The sequence below is a fragment of the Anoplolepis gracilipes genome, chromosome 16 (genome assembly GCF_047496725.1).
Source record: "Anoplolepis gracilipes chromosome 16, ASM4749672v1, whole genome shotgun sequence".
Lineage (NCBI taxonomy): Eukaryota > Metazoa > Arthropoda > Insecta > Hymenoptera > Formicidae > Anoplolepis > Anoplolepis gracilipes.
In genome coordinates, this window is record NC_132985.1 from 1,431,788 (window position 1) to 1,450,000 (window position 18,213).

General features: G+C 37.8%; 2 protein-coding genes across 25 annotated transcripts in view; one reads left to right on the top strand and one right to left on the bottom strand.

The window, feature by feature from the left end:
• Med27 (mediator complex subunit 27) overlaps positions 1–16,012 on the top strand; it is a 33,978-nt gene extending 17,966 nt beyond the window's left edge. For all 3 annotated transcript variants that reach the window (XR_012048263.1, XR_012048262.1, XR_012048264.1), the window contains one exon: positions 15,228–16,012. The gene's annotated coding sequence lies outside the window, so the exon portion shown is untranslated. The remainder of the gene's footprint in view (positions 1–15,227) is intronic.
• Positions 1–18,213, bottom strand: part of Glut1 (Glucose transporter 1) — a 35,445-nt gene that overhangs the window by 10,690 nt on the left and 6,542 nt on the right. For 10 of the 22 annotated variants that reach the window (XM_072908322.1, XM_072908330.1, XM_072908324.1 and 7 more), the window contains exons 2-11: positions 12,692–13,021; positions 10,310–11,114; positions 4,992–5,268; positions 4,333–4,443; positions 3,792–3,887; positions 3,470–3,630; positions 2,696–3,055; positions 2,257–2,488; positions 1,944–2,156; positions 14–238 (exon numbers count right to left, since the gene is read on the bottom strand). In XM_072908322.1, the coding sequence (XP_072764423.1) occupies positions 14–238; positions 1,944–2,156; positions 2,257–2,488; positions 2,696–3,055; positions 3,470–3,630; positions 3,792–3,887; positions 4,333–4,443; positions 4,992–5,268; positions 10,310–11,106 (2,472 nt within the window). In that variant the 5' untranslated portion in view covers positions 11,107–11,114; positions 12,692–13,021. The other 12 variants (XM_072908331.1, XM_072908327.1, XM_072908333.1 and 9 more) reach the window with 9 other exon arrangements.

Consider the following 18,213-nt stretch of genomic DNA (forward strand, 5'->3'; position numbering starts at 1 on the left):
ACTATCGGCTTACCTTCATGCTTGGAAAACCGATGCCGACCAAGAAATTAGCCATCCAATTGACAAGAACCGCGATGGACATGGCGGCGGGTCTGGGGCCTTGCGAAAACAGTTCCGCCGTGATCATCCAAGGGATGGATCCGGGTCCCACGGCGAAGAACACGACAAAGCATAAAGTAGACACCACCGAGATGTAGGACATCCAGTCAATCATTTCCTGCACATAGCCAAAGAACTCCTATCAGGCAGTAGAATTGTGTTCTTCTTTCCTGAGCAGCTGGAGGAGCCTCAGGAAAAAAAAAATAAATCGTACGGCAGGCCCAAAAACTCAATTAAAATCTCGGAAACGCATGTCAAACGTAAGCGTAATCATTTGTAGTGTAATGCATGCGGTGCGTAGCTCAACCCTGTGTAATGAAGGCGACAAAAGTGATTTCTGGCGGCAAAAGTATCTCCTCGTATGTAATGACAGTGCCTTGTTTTATGTACAATACAATATCTCTCGTTAAGCGGTGGAGTTGTTTTTCATGATGAGTGCCAGGATTTGCTTTGACCTCGATTATAGTATATTATATAATGCTGTAGTTGTTGTACGCACGAAACATCCACGTATCAAGCAGTCTCGGAGATACAAGTCTGGTGTGTATAATCTTTTCTCTAATGTTGATACAAAATTATAAGGTGCGAATTGTACAGGACGGCTCTTGTAATTAAATCGAAGAATAAATTATTTTTTTATCGAATTCTATAAAATGTGAAAGCGTCGGTGCCAGACATTCAATAGCTGAAGAATCGTTGAATTTTATTCGTAAAAGGTAATGGATATACAGTTATTGTATTGTAAGAGAGATTATTTGTAAAAAGTATGTTAATTGTTGATGTAATTGTTGATGCGACATACAGAGTGACAGGTTTGAGCCAAATAGAACATAGGTTGATTAATAAACGGGAAGTAAATCTCCTCCAGACAGTCACGAAAGAGGTCGTCAGTGGTGAAGGGGAGGGGAGGAAAGGGTTATTAAGAAGCAAAACCACTAAGCCAAAACAACAAAACGGCGTGCAAGCATGTGATACATATGATACAATGTTTTATTCCCATAATATATATATATATATATATCTTTTGTGATATCGATTATTTTCTCTAATTTTTAAATAAGAATTACAGAAACAGAGACATTTATATAAATGATTCTTAAATATATATTTATCTCGTTTGAAAATGTATACCAAGCAAAATAATGTCCACATGTATCGAAAGATAAAATATCTACAATGCAAATGAAAGAAATGGCATGCGGGTAAAGGATGTGACTTATTAATTACATGAATGGCGGGGAGAAATTAAAATGAATTGACATTGTGATGCAAAAATTCGTATATATATATATAAATATATATATAATAGTGATTCTCACTGTCGGTGCAGTGCTGCACTCCAGCTGTGAACAAAGTGTTAGATACACCTTTCGCCAAGGTGCATAAAGTGTCAAAGCGCAAGTACGTAGCTATGTACAATTCATTTGTTGTTTGTGATGCAATTTTCCTTAGTAAAGCGCAAAATTCTTAACAGTATAGAAACACATTAATAAATAAATTTGTTGTAATCAATAGAATCTTTATCGTCATACGTCTTTTAAATAACGTTGAATAAATTGTTATGTCAATATTATATCAGAATTATATAGAGAGAATAGCATACTTTAATAATTATTTTTTTATAATTATCAGTTTAAAATAAAGTTAACGTGTAATAAATATCGACAGAAAATTTCTGGAATATTTTTCACAATATTAAATTTATTTCGTAATTGTTTTTGAAATAATATTATTGCGAAAGCAAGTAACAGGAAAATTTTATATTTAAATGATTATCAGCTGTAACTTATCATTAAAATAATAACAATCACGTTTCGTAATAATGCATTAAAATTTGAACTCACCTTTATGAGAAACGAAATTGTGATGAATATTGAAAAGATAAACATGCCACCAAGACCATACAAGTGCAATGTACGCCTTCCTGTCCTATCCATGAGCGGGATGGACACTAGCGTCATACCAACCATAATGGCACCAATGCCAATGGTTGCAAACTTGGCACTCTCGTCCGTTAAACCAGAACTAGTGAACAGATTCGTAGAATAATAAAATACCTGAAAAATGCGCAATAATTTTATATCAGACATAACATTGATAATAAAAAAGAACATGTAGATTCGATAGACGATTTATTCCATGAAAATCGTTACTTACGGCATTGATACCCGAAAGCTGCTGCGAAAGTTGCATAACCACACCAATAACGAGAGGTGCTCTTAAAGTTGGGCTGCATATAAGCTCGGTCATCGAGATTGTAGATTCAGCTTGTTGAGCTCGTTCCTCCGCTCTCATCTCTTCAATATCTTCTTCCACTTGGTTACTGGCTCTCAACCTTCTCAAAGCTTTTCGAGCTTCTTCCTCCCACTGTTTAGTAATGAGCAAATATCTGAAAGTATTTTTTTTTCCTTTAATTATAATATTGCATTAAATATGAGGGAAAAATTATCGAATGTAACGAATTAAAATTGTCGATGTATATTTACTCTCGAACTGAATTCTTCGATTAAACTCTTCGGAAAGCTTATTCAAGTCGAGGAAACAGAAGATTGGATTTTTTTTACAAAATTACAACAGTATAAATTTTATATCTCACCTGGGAGATTCCGGGCAAACTGGAAGCAGCAATAACTGTAGAATGGCAGGACAGATAGCTAGTCCTAAGAGAACGGGCCAACCCTCGTTTGTTCCAAGGATTTGTTCGATGCCCAGCACCTGGGAGACCAGGAGGCCCACCGTAACAGCGAGCTGGTTCACCGTGCCTAGGCCGCCTCTCAGGTTCAATGGCGCTATTTCCGATATGTACATGGGAACCAACGAGGTATTCAAGCCACAATTGACACCGATGATGAACCGTCCGAAGAATAACATTTCGTACGACTCAGCGAGCTTTGTGAAACCCATCAGGCACGCCCCCACGATGCCCAGCACGTTGTTTAGCAGTAAGCCTCCCTTTCTACGATTCAAAAAGCAGAAGGTGAAAGTTAATTTTTGTGTTTTTCTATTTATAACAATTGTACAACAATTATTGTTCACATTTTCCAATGTCGGGACATGACATTATGAAATATTGAAATTACCGGATTTTACATATTTAATGTTGAAATGGATTTATTTAAACATATATATATATATATATATATATGTTTTTCAAATTATAATCTTCATACATTTTTTATAATCTTTTCGCCTGAAGAATTTCCAATATATTTCCAATATATATTTCTAATATATTTATTTATTGGAAATTCCGAAAAAAATTATAAAAAACATAAAGCATACAAAAATATATATATTATAATTTGTAAAATAAATAAATATATATATATATTATATTTAAAATCGAAACTAATATAATATTGGCGCTAACCTGCCAAATCTGTTGGCGATTGTTCCTCCACTGAAACCACCCACCATACCACCGATCGCGAATATGCTCACGGCTACGGAGTATAATGTCTTGACAGAATCATCCGAAATATCCTCTCCGTATCTATCCTTGTACACATCTTTCATAAAATTCTCTATATTCTGTAAAAAGTTTGAACGCGATTAATTTACAGAAATTAAGGTTTGTTTATGAAAATTATTTATGACATTTATACATGTTTAGATATATATATATATAGAGAGAGAGAGAGAGAGAGAGAAAGAGAGAGCCGCGTTTTTTATGTTAAAAAAAATCACCGTACCACTTCAGGCGCGTTAATCACTCCAGTGTTGTAACCAAACTGCAACATTCCTAATACGGCTGCCAGTATCGCATACGATAGGAAAAGCGTCAATCCCTGAAAGTAATGGGATTTATTGTTTACACGTTTACGTACGTGAAAAATACATTTCTTTTGACATTGATATATATTTTGAATACATATAAAATATAATGAAAGGAAAGGAAGTTAATGAAGCGGATAATCAGATATAAATGGAATAATGGAGTATTGCAAAATCAAATAAAAATACAAGAAAATAGGATTTAATTCTGCAACTTTTATTGACAATTTCTCGTACACACATTATTGATAAAAATTACACATATCGTTAAACAAATTAAAGCAATAAATTAAACAATTAAATTAAGAGCAGTAAGGTTAAATAAATCAAATAAATAATATAATGTGAGAGACAAGTATTCGCAACGCAACAAACTTTGCATTAAAACATTCCTCTAAAACATAACGAAAAAAATTGTGTAAAAAAAAAATAACATTATTTTTTAAAGCCGGAAATCACCTGCTCCAGGAGCCTAAGTTTCCGCCGATGGGAGTGCTCTTCCAGTCGATCCACGTACTCTCGTAATTCCTCTATCTCTTCCTTAACTTGCTGTACCGTATCTAGTTCGTGCTGCGTATCAGGAAAAAAAATACCTGAGATACTTTCATACATACCAAATACGATTTTTACATGATTAAAAGGGAGGATACGTCAACTAAACGCAAAAATTTTCTATTCTTAGATGTGACATTTTCTACGACACTCTATGTATAATTTTAATTTTCTTTCTCGATTACTTCACGCATATAGCTTTTTTTTCCCATAATCTGCGTGCTATTATCTCGCGCTAATTATCGGAATATATATTGATATTATACAGTTTTATATTTTTTTATGAAAGAGATGATAGGCATCTGTAATTCTTTCACTTGAGAGAAAAATTATGAAATCGTCCAACAGCAGAATTTTTTTTCACTCTATATCCATCTTTAGATATTAATTTAAAAAAATAATACGTTAGCGCAATTACATTAAAGAAAATAATTAAATTATTTTCTTGGAATAATATTTTTACTTATGTATTTTGCTTCGGTATTCATTATTTGCTAATTAAAAATCTGTCTAAACGGATCGACAGATTCAAATCTAAAGGATTAGACGCATATCGAATAGAGTACCTTAATCGCGACCATGTCCCGCTTCACCTCGCTGACCTCGCTCTGACAAGACTCTACGCTCTTCGTGAGTTCCTGCAGCTGCGTGCGGATCTCGCAGAGAGCGACGGTGGTCTCCAGCTGGCGGTCACCCCGCTGCAGCTCGTCCAGCTTGGCACTCAAGTTCATACTCATAACGCTGACCTGTTTCTGCAGACTGTTTCCACACACATAATCCCCGCGTGAATCTCGCTGATTCGTACGGGCGAGCAGATCGACAACATTGTCGAGCACATTGACACTAGACGTTCAAGGCTAAAGCTAATTGCCTAGATCCCTAAGATAAAATCCAACTATCTCCGTGCATTAACTGCCGAGCATTTTTTTCTGGTTTCATTTCGCTTTCTCGCACGCGATAATTTATATCACATATACATGAAGATGCATATAGTTTACGCTATGAATAAAAAGAAAAGACGATTCAACATAGATGCAAAAGTGCACGTTTGCTTCCCGAGAATTTGAAAACGCGACGAAGCAGTGTTAGCTCGGCAGCTCATGGGAATGTTGGATAGATGTAACATGAATAGCATGTTTTATATATATATATATATATATATATATAATATATGTATATATATAATATATATGTATATATAATATATATGTATATATAATATATATGTATATATATATATATATATATATATATATATATATATATGTACAATCGGCTCTCTCTCTATATATAGTATATATTTATGTAATAAATAATGTCAAGTTGCAGAAAACAATAGCAGACAAAAATATAAACGCCACTAAAAGCACGTTTAAGGTGTGTGTGATGAGTGTGAAGGGTACAGACACTACAGTGGATATATATATATATATATACAAATATATATATATATATAAAATATATTCTTTGCAGCTGTGCACATATTAGATGGAAGTTTGTGAATTCGCGTGTGTGTAAATATAAGTGCTTCAATATTTGTTGAAAAGAGAGAGAATGTCGAAATGATACTCTTTGCCGTGAATTCTAGAATCTCCCAAACCTATAACTGTACCGCCTTCGGATCTCTTCTCTCGGCGTATACAATTATTTCTATCGCCACGATGCAGGAATGTGCAAGTGAGTGAAAATGACTGATATCTCGCACGCGCTCAATGCATGTACGTAATACGTATACACGTGTGATTATGGAGGATCATGAGACTTTCAAACGAACTCGGTGAATTGGCAAACTCATCGATCGATGTGCACAGCCAAGCAGAAAGAGTGACTTAAGATGAGAGTATAATAGAATAGAGCGAGAGAAAGAGAGAGAAATTTCTTTTTTTTTTTTTTTTTTTTTTTTAATATGTAATGAATAGCAGTAGGTGAATAGCAGAAATGAATGAGCATATGATTCGAAGAGACGTGAGGAGAGATGAAGTAGAAGATAAAATATGTATAGGAGGAGAAGATAGAAGGATGACGAACAGATATAGACATAGAGAGACGAAAATATATGTACACTTATCAAATAAAGAATCGCACCACTATTCGAGCGAAAAAAAAACGATGTGAAATTAAAAAATCAGGAAATAAAAAAAAAAAAAAAAAAACAGTGAATCGAGAATCCAAGTATCCAAGAGTTTATTGAGAAACGCATTCATAGGAATATGTACGTTAGAAATCAACGCGTTCAAAAAGAAGTCAAAGATCGTTTTTACATATATGTAATAATACGTTTAATCGTATTTTATCATATTTAAGAAAACTCATAACGAAAATGGTAGAAAACTAGTTTTGATACGTGTACATATGTAGTAGATACGTAGATAGAGATACGGGAGAGAAAGATGGGGAATAAAAAAAGAAAAAATAAAGAGAGAGAGAGAGAGAGAGAGAGAGAGAGAGAGAGAGAGAGAGAGAGAGAGAGAGAGAGAGAGAGAGAGCAGTGATGATGTTGTCATGTACCTGGGAGGTAGGGAGACCATGGCTGTGTTCCGAAACTACAGTAGCCTCTATGCCTCCCCACTCACTCCTCTTGATTCAGTATTTCGTCTTATTCACAGAGATCTATTTGTTCTTTGCTTTGTTCACACGAGACATATGTACGTACGTTGGATTATCCACCAAATCCAATCAATTGACTCTGAACTGCTTGTTGTCAAGTGGTCCACAACCAAAGGTGGAGAGGTAACGTGTACACGGCGAGAGGGGGTATAAGGCCCGACGACGCCCGCCCCTGCCTCCTCTCTTATCTCACTCACTCTGTAAAACTTTACCTAGTTTGGAAACACAGTCGTGGTTCAGTCAAAAAATCATGTCATAATGATATATTCGCTCGCATTTAGTAATCGTGACGTCCAATTCACTTCTATCGAGAGAGAGAGAGAGAGAGAGAAAAAAAAAAAAAAAGAAAGAGACGGAGCCGTCACGTGTGAAATAGACGTTTTCACACATCACCATGCGACGCACCGCCAGCTTACTCACCCCTGCCTAGCCGCCCGCGTCCACAAGCGAGCTTGCACAATTTCAATGGCCCATCACTTTATGCGGAACGAACAGTCGGCAAAATAATTGACAAAAAATCAGCATGATCTCATGAGAGTGATAATAGAGTATATTCAGACACGCACACAAATAAGTCATAGCGATGGCACATCGAGCAACAAGTATGTAGTAGTGCTGTCATCTTACGAGGATCTACGCGCAGATCCTCGAGCAGAATCGTGCTCGTGATTAACTATTTGTGTCGCACAAAAAAAAAAAGAAAAAAAAAAAAAAATAGTGAGTAACATTTTGAGATTCTTATACAGTGAAGTCACAATCCATCTATTATGTTCGGCGAAAATATCCCCAAAGAATACGCTTTTCATTCTCTTGGTTTAGGACATTATTCGACTATATGTACGACTATGTAATTTCCTTGCACAATCGCAATTCTTTTACCAATGGCGGTGCAACTAACAATAGAAATTCATCGCGAATCGCTTCGTTGGGAACCAATTGCCTGTATCCCAGTGTATATACAAACCGGATATCATTACCGGTAGACTCCCCGGTTTTTATTCTTTATTTCGAGCTCTAGGTGCTATTGCGAGCTTATTTGTGCACCTGACTTTGAGAGGGAGATATGATTTCGAATGAAATGAGCAATCAGTGGTAAGCCTGCGAGCGCCGCAGCCAAAAAATTCAAGTAACCATAACAACGGCATCGGTAGTGTCTGATTATCGACTGTTATGAGACCGAGAGTGTGTAGTATGTACAAGAATAGAGCTTAAGAGCGAGTGTGATTTATGTATAAATGATGAATGGCATGGCACAAAGCCTTGCATTGCATTCTCGGATACATATAGAGAGTCTATGTAAAATAATAAGCGGGAAAGACGCGTCCGTTTTCCTTTTTCCTTCTTTTTTTTTTTTTTTTTTTTTTTTCTTTCTTTCTTTCTTTCTTTCTTTCTTTCTTTTCTCTTTTGCCGTCACGTGATTATCGTAAAGTAAAAGGCACCGCCACACTTAGGCCGGAATTACCTGGATGCATTTGCAACACAGTTAGGGTCTCGAGAGAACGATGTTTATGGAAAATGGTACGGTCGTAAAATCATTTTCGTTAGTGGCGAAGCTTTATTTGATCGATAAGTAAGCGTTATCGATTCGGCCAAGAGAGAGCACTTTAACACGGCGAATAAAAGAGAGCTAAAAGTGTTTTCTTGATTGACATGCGAGTCTGAAGCGTTCGTATACGCTATTTTAGCGGAAGTACAATATTAAGCTAACAATAAGTTACTCGCGAGAAATTTAAAGTGCCAAGTCTCTCGTAATTATTAACATTAGCACGACGAAGCCTTCATCCAATATGAATGTTCGTAGACGAGCATTCAAATAATCGAATTTAGCGTAATGAGAGCGAGGACTGTAATTTGGAAAGAACGATAAATAATTAAAAATTTTTTTTTTCCCAGAACTCTAATAACGTATATGTACAGCTTTGATAAATTCAATTCACAATATATGCAATTCTTCGAGCGAAAATTTAAATTAAAATTAAAATTTGTATGAGAAATGAAGCGAGAATAAATAATTCAGGAATTAAATGTCGGAACGACGGCAACTCTATCATGCCACATGAGATTATTTAAATAAGTATAGAAACTAAAAGAAAATTCTCTACGCTTCACTCGTCATGGAAAGAGTAAAGTATGTTTTCTCTATACAAGAGTCTAAAAAAAATCACTACTAATGTGAAAGTCAATACAGAATTCTAAAGCTAGACTATGTTAGAATAATATTTCAAATCGAAATTTATAATCACTCATTTTCGCAACGTTCGCCGAGTTAATCTTCTACGGCCTTTTGAAAAAGATTATATGTTACATACATCACCGCAAGTATTATTTCTCTTCATTTCTTTAATCTCGCGTATTATTGTAGAATTACATTTGGTCGTAGAAGCTTAACGTGTCGTCTGACACGAACAATGCGAATAATATAAGCTTTTGATCGCTCGAATTTGATCTGAATAGCCTTGATAAATGGAACGTTTTTTTTTTTTCTATTTTTTTTTCTTTCAAAAATCGCGAATAGTTTGCAACGTTATGAGCGCCGACAAGAATTTGCGGAGTTGACGAGAGCGCGAATTCTTCGCAAACTTTTATCGACGCTACCCAACGTCCAACAATCCAGATAATTCTTAGAGACATTCGGTGGCGACGCCAATCAACCTTGGATAATGTAATTTGTATTTTTTTGGGTTGTTATAAAAGCCTTGTTGGTTTTTCGATAACGATTACGTCAAGTCCAAGGATGCTAAAGAACTAAGAAGCCCAGCAGCCGAGGACTAACCGCCATATGAGCCCGAAATTGCGATATATGTAAATGAGCGGTAATAAGCCAGACATTTTCTGCAAAATTATTTTTTTGCATAGCACAAAAACCTGAAATCTTTCTCTTTGCGATCCTAAAAAAGCAGTGTAATATACAATAAAATAAGTAATATATTGTGCAAATTATTCTTTCGTACATTCTCTCGTTTCTCAAAAAAACAAGAGGAATTACACGAGGATGATAAATGCAATCGAGTTCCGTCCAACCGTATGTATATTAATAACGGCTCGTATTAATAACGGCTACGGTAATCCTACCGAGATATCAACAAAACTTGGACAACAACTCTTCCTCTTGGCGTAGAGCGCGTGGCAGGAGGAATGGCACGGAAGTTGTCTCGATAATCGCGATAATTTGCGCGGTGAGTGGTGGTGTGTACAGGGTGTACACCGACTTGAGGGGAGGAGGGAAAACCAAGAGAGTGTGAGAGACTCGTCGTTCGTGTATATGGTACGAACGTACCTTACGAGCAACTCCCGTAGAGTGGCTTCATCGTCCTCCTGTACCTCTTCCTGCGTCTCATTACTGAACGCGCCGCGGCTAGAGTGATGATGGCGATGCTGCCTGCCGGTCGTCCTGGCGCCGGTTGGCGGTGGATACTGGCCGTGCAATCCGTGATGATGATGATGGTGGTGCGTCGCCGAGGCGTTGGTGCTGGCCGAGTGCAAGTAACGGGCGACAGTGCTCTGACTCGTTGGTCGCCCCCTGGTCAGCTTGAGGCTGGTAGCCGCAGGAGGTGGCAATACGGCGCCTGTACTGGGCTCCACGTGGCTCCTGCGCGCGGCATACCGCTCGTCCTCCACCCTGCCGACGACGACGATGTTTTGCTGGCGCGCCCGATCCGCTGCCGACGGCTGATGACGCCGATCGGTCGATCCGCTGCGCGATCTCGCGCCACCGCCGCCGCTCGCACCCGATCCCGATCGGCCGTTCCTTCCGAGGGTCCTGCTACGGGGGATGGTACCACCGCCGGCGACGATGTCCTCCCGGCCCCCGGACTGATCGCCCCACCAGTCGCCGCTATCTCCAACCTGAACGCCGAAATCGAGACTTGCCCTGCTGCCGCCGACGTTCTCCTCCTCTTCCTCCTCCTCCCTCTGCGCCGCGTGCCCAACGCCGGCACCAGCCGGCTGATCCGTATCCTGAGGCCCCGGGAGGCCCGGGATCTCCTCGTACAGACACTCCGAATCCTGATCCGTCGGCACTGTCGCGCTCTGCCACAACTGGTTTATTGGCTTGAAGCCGCGTGAATCGGCCATCGTTCAAGCTGCGCCCAAAGACAGACGGAAGTCGTACATACAGTGGTCCTCTCCGATCATGCTCTCCTCTTTTTACCGTTTGCGTATCCATTGCGATAACTAACGACATTTCGATAAAGTGCCAGTGACGATCCTTTCGTGACGTTTGTCTCCGCGATTATTTGTGGAACTGAACTGATTTTTCTATAGTTAATGAGAGAGAGAGAGAGAGAGAGAGAGACAGAGAGAGACGAAACCGACGAAATGTGCGATACAACGAAAAATAATGTCGTGTATGGCGACGGCAAAATTCTCACAGTCGATTAAATCCGTACAACGTGATATAATATAAAGCATCCGATATAATTTGCTAATTTTCACACTTTTGATTGCCTCTTTTCATCGCGATCATCGGCGTTAGTTTCTCAAATTCGCCAATTGAGTTTCAAAAAAATCCATCGCGCTTATGCCACGTGCGCGATTAATGAATATGAAACAAATTTGACAAAATTATGCGAATTATTTCTATCGTAAGAGAGCCGCGTCTGGCAGACAGCGTGAATAAATAATTCACGGAGAGTTTGCCCGTGATGCGCCCGTGCATACAAAATGCTTCAACTTTGCCGGGCAGCTTTCGCTCGCACTCGCGTCGCCGTCGCCGTCGCCGTCGCCGTCGCCGTCGCCGTCGCAGCTAATAATATGAGACATCGGGTTAGAGTCGGGATAACTGAAATAATAGTGCGCGATCCCGGCGGAGCAGAAGTTGCTCCGTTCGTAGAGGATGCGGACGGTTAGGTTGCAAACAAACTATAGACTCGTCACATTCGAACGGCCGCTAACCTCGGCTTGCAGCGAGAACAAGGGACAGGGCTTTGTGAATGACATCGCCTGCAGGCGAATTACAAAAGCACACGAGTTTTCGTTGTTTTTTTCACCGTTAGAAATAACGTTGAGTCACCGTTTCAAGAATATATCGCGGCAATCAATTCCAATATACATCTTTTTTTTTTAGAGTGTTTGATTGCACGCTGCGCAATATCGAACGATGGTCTCGCTGGAGGACGTTATAACATAAAGAGTGTTTCGATGGAAAAATGAAATATTTTGCGAATAACGTTGTTCGGTCATTGTGAGTAAAAAACTTTTCGATTCTAGGTAATTGCTGTAACGAGGCTTGCTTTTTTAAAGATACATATAAATTCCGCGAATAATTATCAGAAAAGAGGAAGGAATTGTATGACGTATGCAGAGTTGCTACAGTGATGGAAGTCTGTAATTTGTAAGGTCCATTTTACAGAGAGTTTTCAGATAGACGGCGCTTCATATTTAAAGAGTATAAATTACGAACTTAGTCTCCGTTCGTACGCTTTGTACCCCTCCCCTAATAAATTCAACGTCAGCATTTTTAATAGCGGTGCGAAAATAGCGCTATTCTTAATATACGTAAAATAAGAGAATTTCACAATTTGCCCCATCTTCTTCGCAACTTTGCATTTTGCAACACAAGTTTCTTTCACTCACAACGGCCGATATCATCGGATGTAACACGAGACCTTTATCATCTCGAAACACGAGTCATATATCAAATGAAGAAATACAGACTCACCTTAAAGAATTCGCAAGCCATTGTGCTCGGCGATGATATATCACGCCACGACGTTTCGTCTCGCACCTGCTCGCCCCGCTCGACGAAGAAGGAACTCCGGTGGACCCTTCGATCTATCAGCTATCGAAAGATCGCTTCGCCACGCGAAACAGGGCAGCGAAATAACACGGGAAAAGGGGCGGGAAGGTGTAAACACACGGATGCGAAAATGGAGGACACGGTGGAATTTCCACAGTGGTTGTACGGAGCACTAACGTATCGCGTTTTCAGAGAGAAGACCTCTTCCCTCCGATCGATCGGACTCAGTACAAGACGGCGAATGATAAGAATCTGTAACAGATAGAGAAATTTGTTAATGTCGTCGAGATATACGAAATAACTAAATATCTAGTCGCTGATTAAAATGTCATAATTGATAATAATAAAAAATTATAGCAATGTCACAATCAGATCCTACCGCTTATCTTTTTATATTTATTCATTTAGTCTTCAACATTTAATTTCATTCACGAAAAAAGTAACACTCACTTGCCATGTATATGTATGTGGCCTTTATCAACTTTTAAAACTGAGATGAATAATTTTTTTCCTTTCCGTCTTTTAACATCAGTAATCATAGCATTATTTTATTAAAGTTACGATATCGGACAAAGCTACAATGTACTTATCGTTATCTAAGGTCAAGTTTCAAACGATTTCCATGAATGTCAGCTAAATTTTACTGGAATTTTATTCTTAAAAATAGACTTTAAAAATTACATTAAAATAATTAAATTTCTATTAAATTCAACTAACATTTATGGAAATGTCATCTACACATTTGCAACTGTTCTTATATAAATTGTACTCATTATCATTTAAACGGATTAAAAACGAAACACGCTTTTTGTGACATTTGCCCCATCTTTTTTCTTGTTAGAAAAAGTTGCTGCGAAAAGTTACTTGAGGTCTTAGAAAATCATCGTTCGTTGAGGACACACGAATTCGAGAAATATTTAATAATCAAGTCACATTTCGCAATCTGGCAAACGAAAAGGAAAGAAGGAATGAATGTGAGGAAAGAAAAAACAACAGGGGCTCGGAAACTTTTGTATTATTTTTTAAATGTAAAAACTGATAGAAATTATTGTGACAGGAAGATTACATCCGCAACGCGCTCCCGGCCGTTGCGAAACTTTCTATCCGCATCTTCCGTGAAACGTGACTGAAACTTTTTCATCGCATGCACGGAAGAGGAAAGAACAATTATATTGTAAAGAGGGATAACAATTATATTGTAAATTACACGTGCCATTAAATAGCCATATTTAACCGTTCTACATATTTTACTTATGACTCTCCTTCGTTTCTGATAATGCCTTAACCGTCACAACATATAGATAAAGTCTGACAATAGTTTGCCCATAAACTTCAAACTTTTCAAGAAGTTTTCGGAGAATAATTTTGCTCGCAAATGTTTCTCAATATTTCGAAATTGCATATCACAAGTATTAGATTTCAAAAAATTGTCAACTGGCCCGTATTGGAACGTAAACTTTGCTGGTTTTTTTAATTTCGCGCGAAAAATATCAATGAAAGAAAGTGTTGATTATTGTCTAGACTATAGGTATGTAAAATTTTCGCTCTGGCCTCATCATTATCCTCGTCACAAATAACGTTCAACGATAATCGTCAATTTGACTAGTATCTCTCGTTATGAATATTGTATTATCACGTTATATTTTAACATAGCCATAAATAACCGACCTTAAAACTGATCGAAGAAATTTCTTAAGAATTATGGAATTAATATTCTCTTTTAAGAATAATTGCATTTTTAAATTTCGCTTAGCAACAATGTGAGTAAATAATGAAAGAGCGCGTTAGAATACCATAAAGCAAGTCCATTGTATGTGTTGATGATTTTACCACAATTAAGAATTATATTCGAGTCACTGATTAAAGTTCATTTAGTCATATAAAGCTCTCTAATTACAATTGCGCAATTTTACGAAGAATAAGAGGAAGTAAAGGCGACTCTATTTATAACATGAAATGATGCAAAGTACATCTCATGTGTTTATCGCTAATAAAATATTTATTTCCTCATTAAGGCTGTGTATTAAATGTACGATATAATCGCCTTGATAACGAGGAGTAAAATAATAAAAATAATCGTTTCTCAGGATGATGTGTTTAATAATATATCTATATCATATGGCTACCAAAAAAATATGTCAACATGTGCGCGAAGCATAAAATTTGTTCTTCTTAAGTTAGATAAAGTATCGATTTTTATCACATATTTGAGATTCTTATCAATTATTACCGGCATTTAGAAAGTATGAAAGAGACGGGAATATTAATGATACTTTAGTCATACATTTACGTTATTTTTTAATGTATAAAGCAGTATTTTATAATCCGTTTGATAAAATATACATGATATACACGTATTTACAATATTTTTTTTATTGTTGGTTTAATAAATAATTATATATATATATATATATTAGTAACGAATAATATTCTAACCATAATTAAAATTCTATTTCAGGAGGAAAACTGGAATTGGAATGGAAACTTCAAGCAGCATCAGTCAACGCTGAAAGGACCTGTTCAATGACGCACCTACATTGCCGAGATTCTATTGCATTGATACGCAAACATTCTTACCTGTCGCGCACCAAACTCGCCATCTGTTTGCAGATCCTGATTCCTGATCGGAGCATAGAACGAGAAAAATACGCTTTCGAAATGGTAAGGTGCACACGCGGGATCAGCTGCATCCGAACGAGGTCGTCAAACGCGTTCGCGAACACGTTCGCGAGTTAAATGAAAAGCCTCGAGTTGTCGCTCGGCCCGTCACAACTCTGTGACTGAACTGAGAGATCCATTCGAGTTTCTGTCTGTCTCGATTTCTCCTACCAAGCACGCGTCGCTCCTTGTCCGACTGCAAATCACGAGACGTGTTTCTCCCTCTCGCTCCTTCCCACTGTCATTCGTTGCTTATCGTCAAGGTTTACGCGCACTAAGCCTGCCAAGTATTTCTCTTTCGCGATGTCTCGCAGTTACGTTCGAAGATTAAGAGAGCGTGCAGCTAAATGCAACGCGATTAAATCACGTCGATATTAGGTGTCTATGAAAAATATTGTGCGGCCAAATTTCTCTACGATTTTATTGACTTATTGATCCTTAGCCTATTGATTTTTATCACATTCTTCCAATAAGAGAATTTATTAATTGTTTTTAGATAATGTAAAACTTATGATATAAAGCTGAAATATAATAGTGATTCATTCATCGGATCGCAAAGTGTGAGGGAGAAGCCGTGATCGTGAAGTAAGTTCTTGAAGACGTCTGATATTTTATGTAAAAACTTGTGTTCGAACTAGATCAATTCTCGTTTAAAATAGTTGTGTCATACTTTACAAACAATCACGTATCTCCTAAATATGAGTCTGGTTTATTTAATCAATTGGTATAAACTTGTTTCGTTTTCTTTGAATTGTCTGAATACACTGTAGACATTTATCTACATATTTTACAAATGAGAAAGATAATAATAATGTCATTATCTTTCTCGTTTATAAAATATATAGGCATTATAATGTTGATTTCTTCTGTGCTTATCTTTAATTATCAGTTTTATGACGTACATCAAATTAGCTTTATTTCTATGAATTTCGTATCAAAATCTCTATTAATGCTAGTGATTACGATATTATTTCTACTTAAAATATAAGACAAGCAAGATATTGTTCACGTTACTAGAAACGTCAAATTACTTTATACAAGGAATTCAAAGTTAAATTTTCAGAAACATATTATAATATCATTGATGGCAATTGATGACAATTGAAGTTACATTTTATTCAAATATTTGGAATTTAATTTTTAAGACGAGATTTATTACACCTCAATAATTTTAATTTTCTCAGGAAATAATCTGTTATTCTAAATTCACAAGAACACTGCATTTTTTCTTTAAATATCGCCTCCTAGTTTCTGGACACATTGTACGGAACAGAAGCTTTCAAATAATGGTTTAAAATAAAGTTTCTTGTGCTCATGGTCCGACTAATGCGACCTAGATCGACACCTATGCAGTAATGACCTTAAGGAACCTCATTCCAAGCGTACCTCGTAAATGTCACGAGTATTAATTTATCCGCATTGGATGCAACGCGCCTGGTTAGGTAAAAAAATATGCTGTACCCGTTGCTTGTGTAAACGAAAGCTTTAAGGAAGTTTAATAAGCACCGGCCGTGAAGGCAGCAAGAAATGTCTACGCAGAGGACGCAACGTTATAAATGACATATAGAAATATTTACACACGACCGCGAACGTAATGGGAAAGGATGCGTTCTCGCGAAACATCTCGCCTCGCATTACGGAGATTCTCGCGATGCATCTTCGGCTGTGTGACATATCCGTTGGACGAGTTTAGCCGCGAAGTCGCAAAGTTTCAGACGCGCAAGACGTCTTGTGCTCTTGACGAGAGAGCGTACGCCCTACTTGCCTCTCTGTTTACTCCCTCGATCATCCGCATGCATCCCCTTAAGCCAAACTTTTTATTCCCGCGTGCACTGCCGCGATGCAGATTTCGTGTCTTCGCCCCATTTACGTGCTTTCTTTTTCGCTACAGCATTTTTAACGCGCATTCTCGCTTCAAAGATACTCTGCCCGAGATGAAAACTTTATCGTGATTTATATTACGCGTTCTATTTCACCGGTTGTAATCAGAATCCTCGATAAATGCACTTGTAGAAAATAGATATGTCCAATCAAAAGTCAGATAAAAATGAATAGTTTTGCATGCAAAAAAAAAATAGGTATATTTTTTCTTTTTTTTGGGCAAGGAAATAATTTCTTTGTTTTATAAATATATAATTAATTACTAGCGCGAATAATGAGAAGAATATAATCTAAATAATCCTAGAGTAGACAAGCGACTTTTGCAAGATAGTATCCTCGCTTTCGTCCTTTCAATCACGATAATACACAAACTAAACTACGAGCGATAACAATTAATTAGTCTCACTGCATCGAGAAATAATTTTGTCGCGAAACGGACACGTTATTGATTTACATCGGTGCTTTGTAAGAGACGATGCATTATCAATCATCGAAGAAAGTAATCGCGATCTTTTCTCATTCGATGTAGGAAAGCTTGTCAACTCTCCGTTCAACTTCCTATAGAAGGGCTATATACGTTCGGTCGCATACCCTCGTTACGCGTATGTTGCATCAAGTAAAGATGTATGCATCTGCATGTATGGCGCATACACGAGCCGCGTAATCCCATATTGATGAACGAAAGCCCGAGTGCATCGGCATTTCAGTATAGCCCATCTCAAGTAGTGAGAGCCAAGTCGTCGACATGACTAACGGGATTAACGTCTCCGCGCGTCATTAGTTTATCCATCATGCTCCCCCCCCCCCTCCCCTCCCTCCCAACCCTTAGATGTTATTATTTCGTCTCGTCATCGCGAAGAAGGTATACACATGACTCGGAAAAACGCGTCGCTGATGCGCAAAGT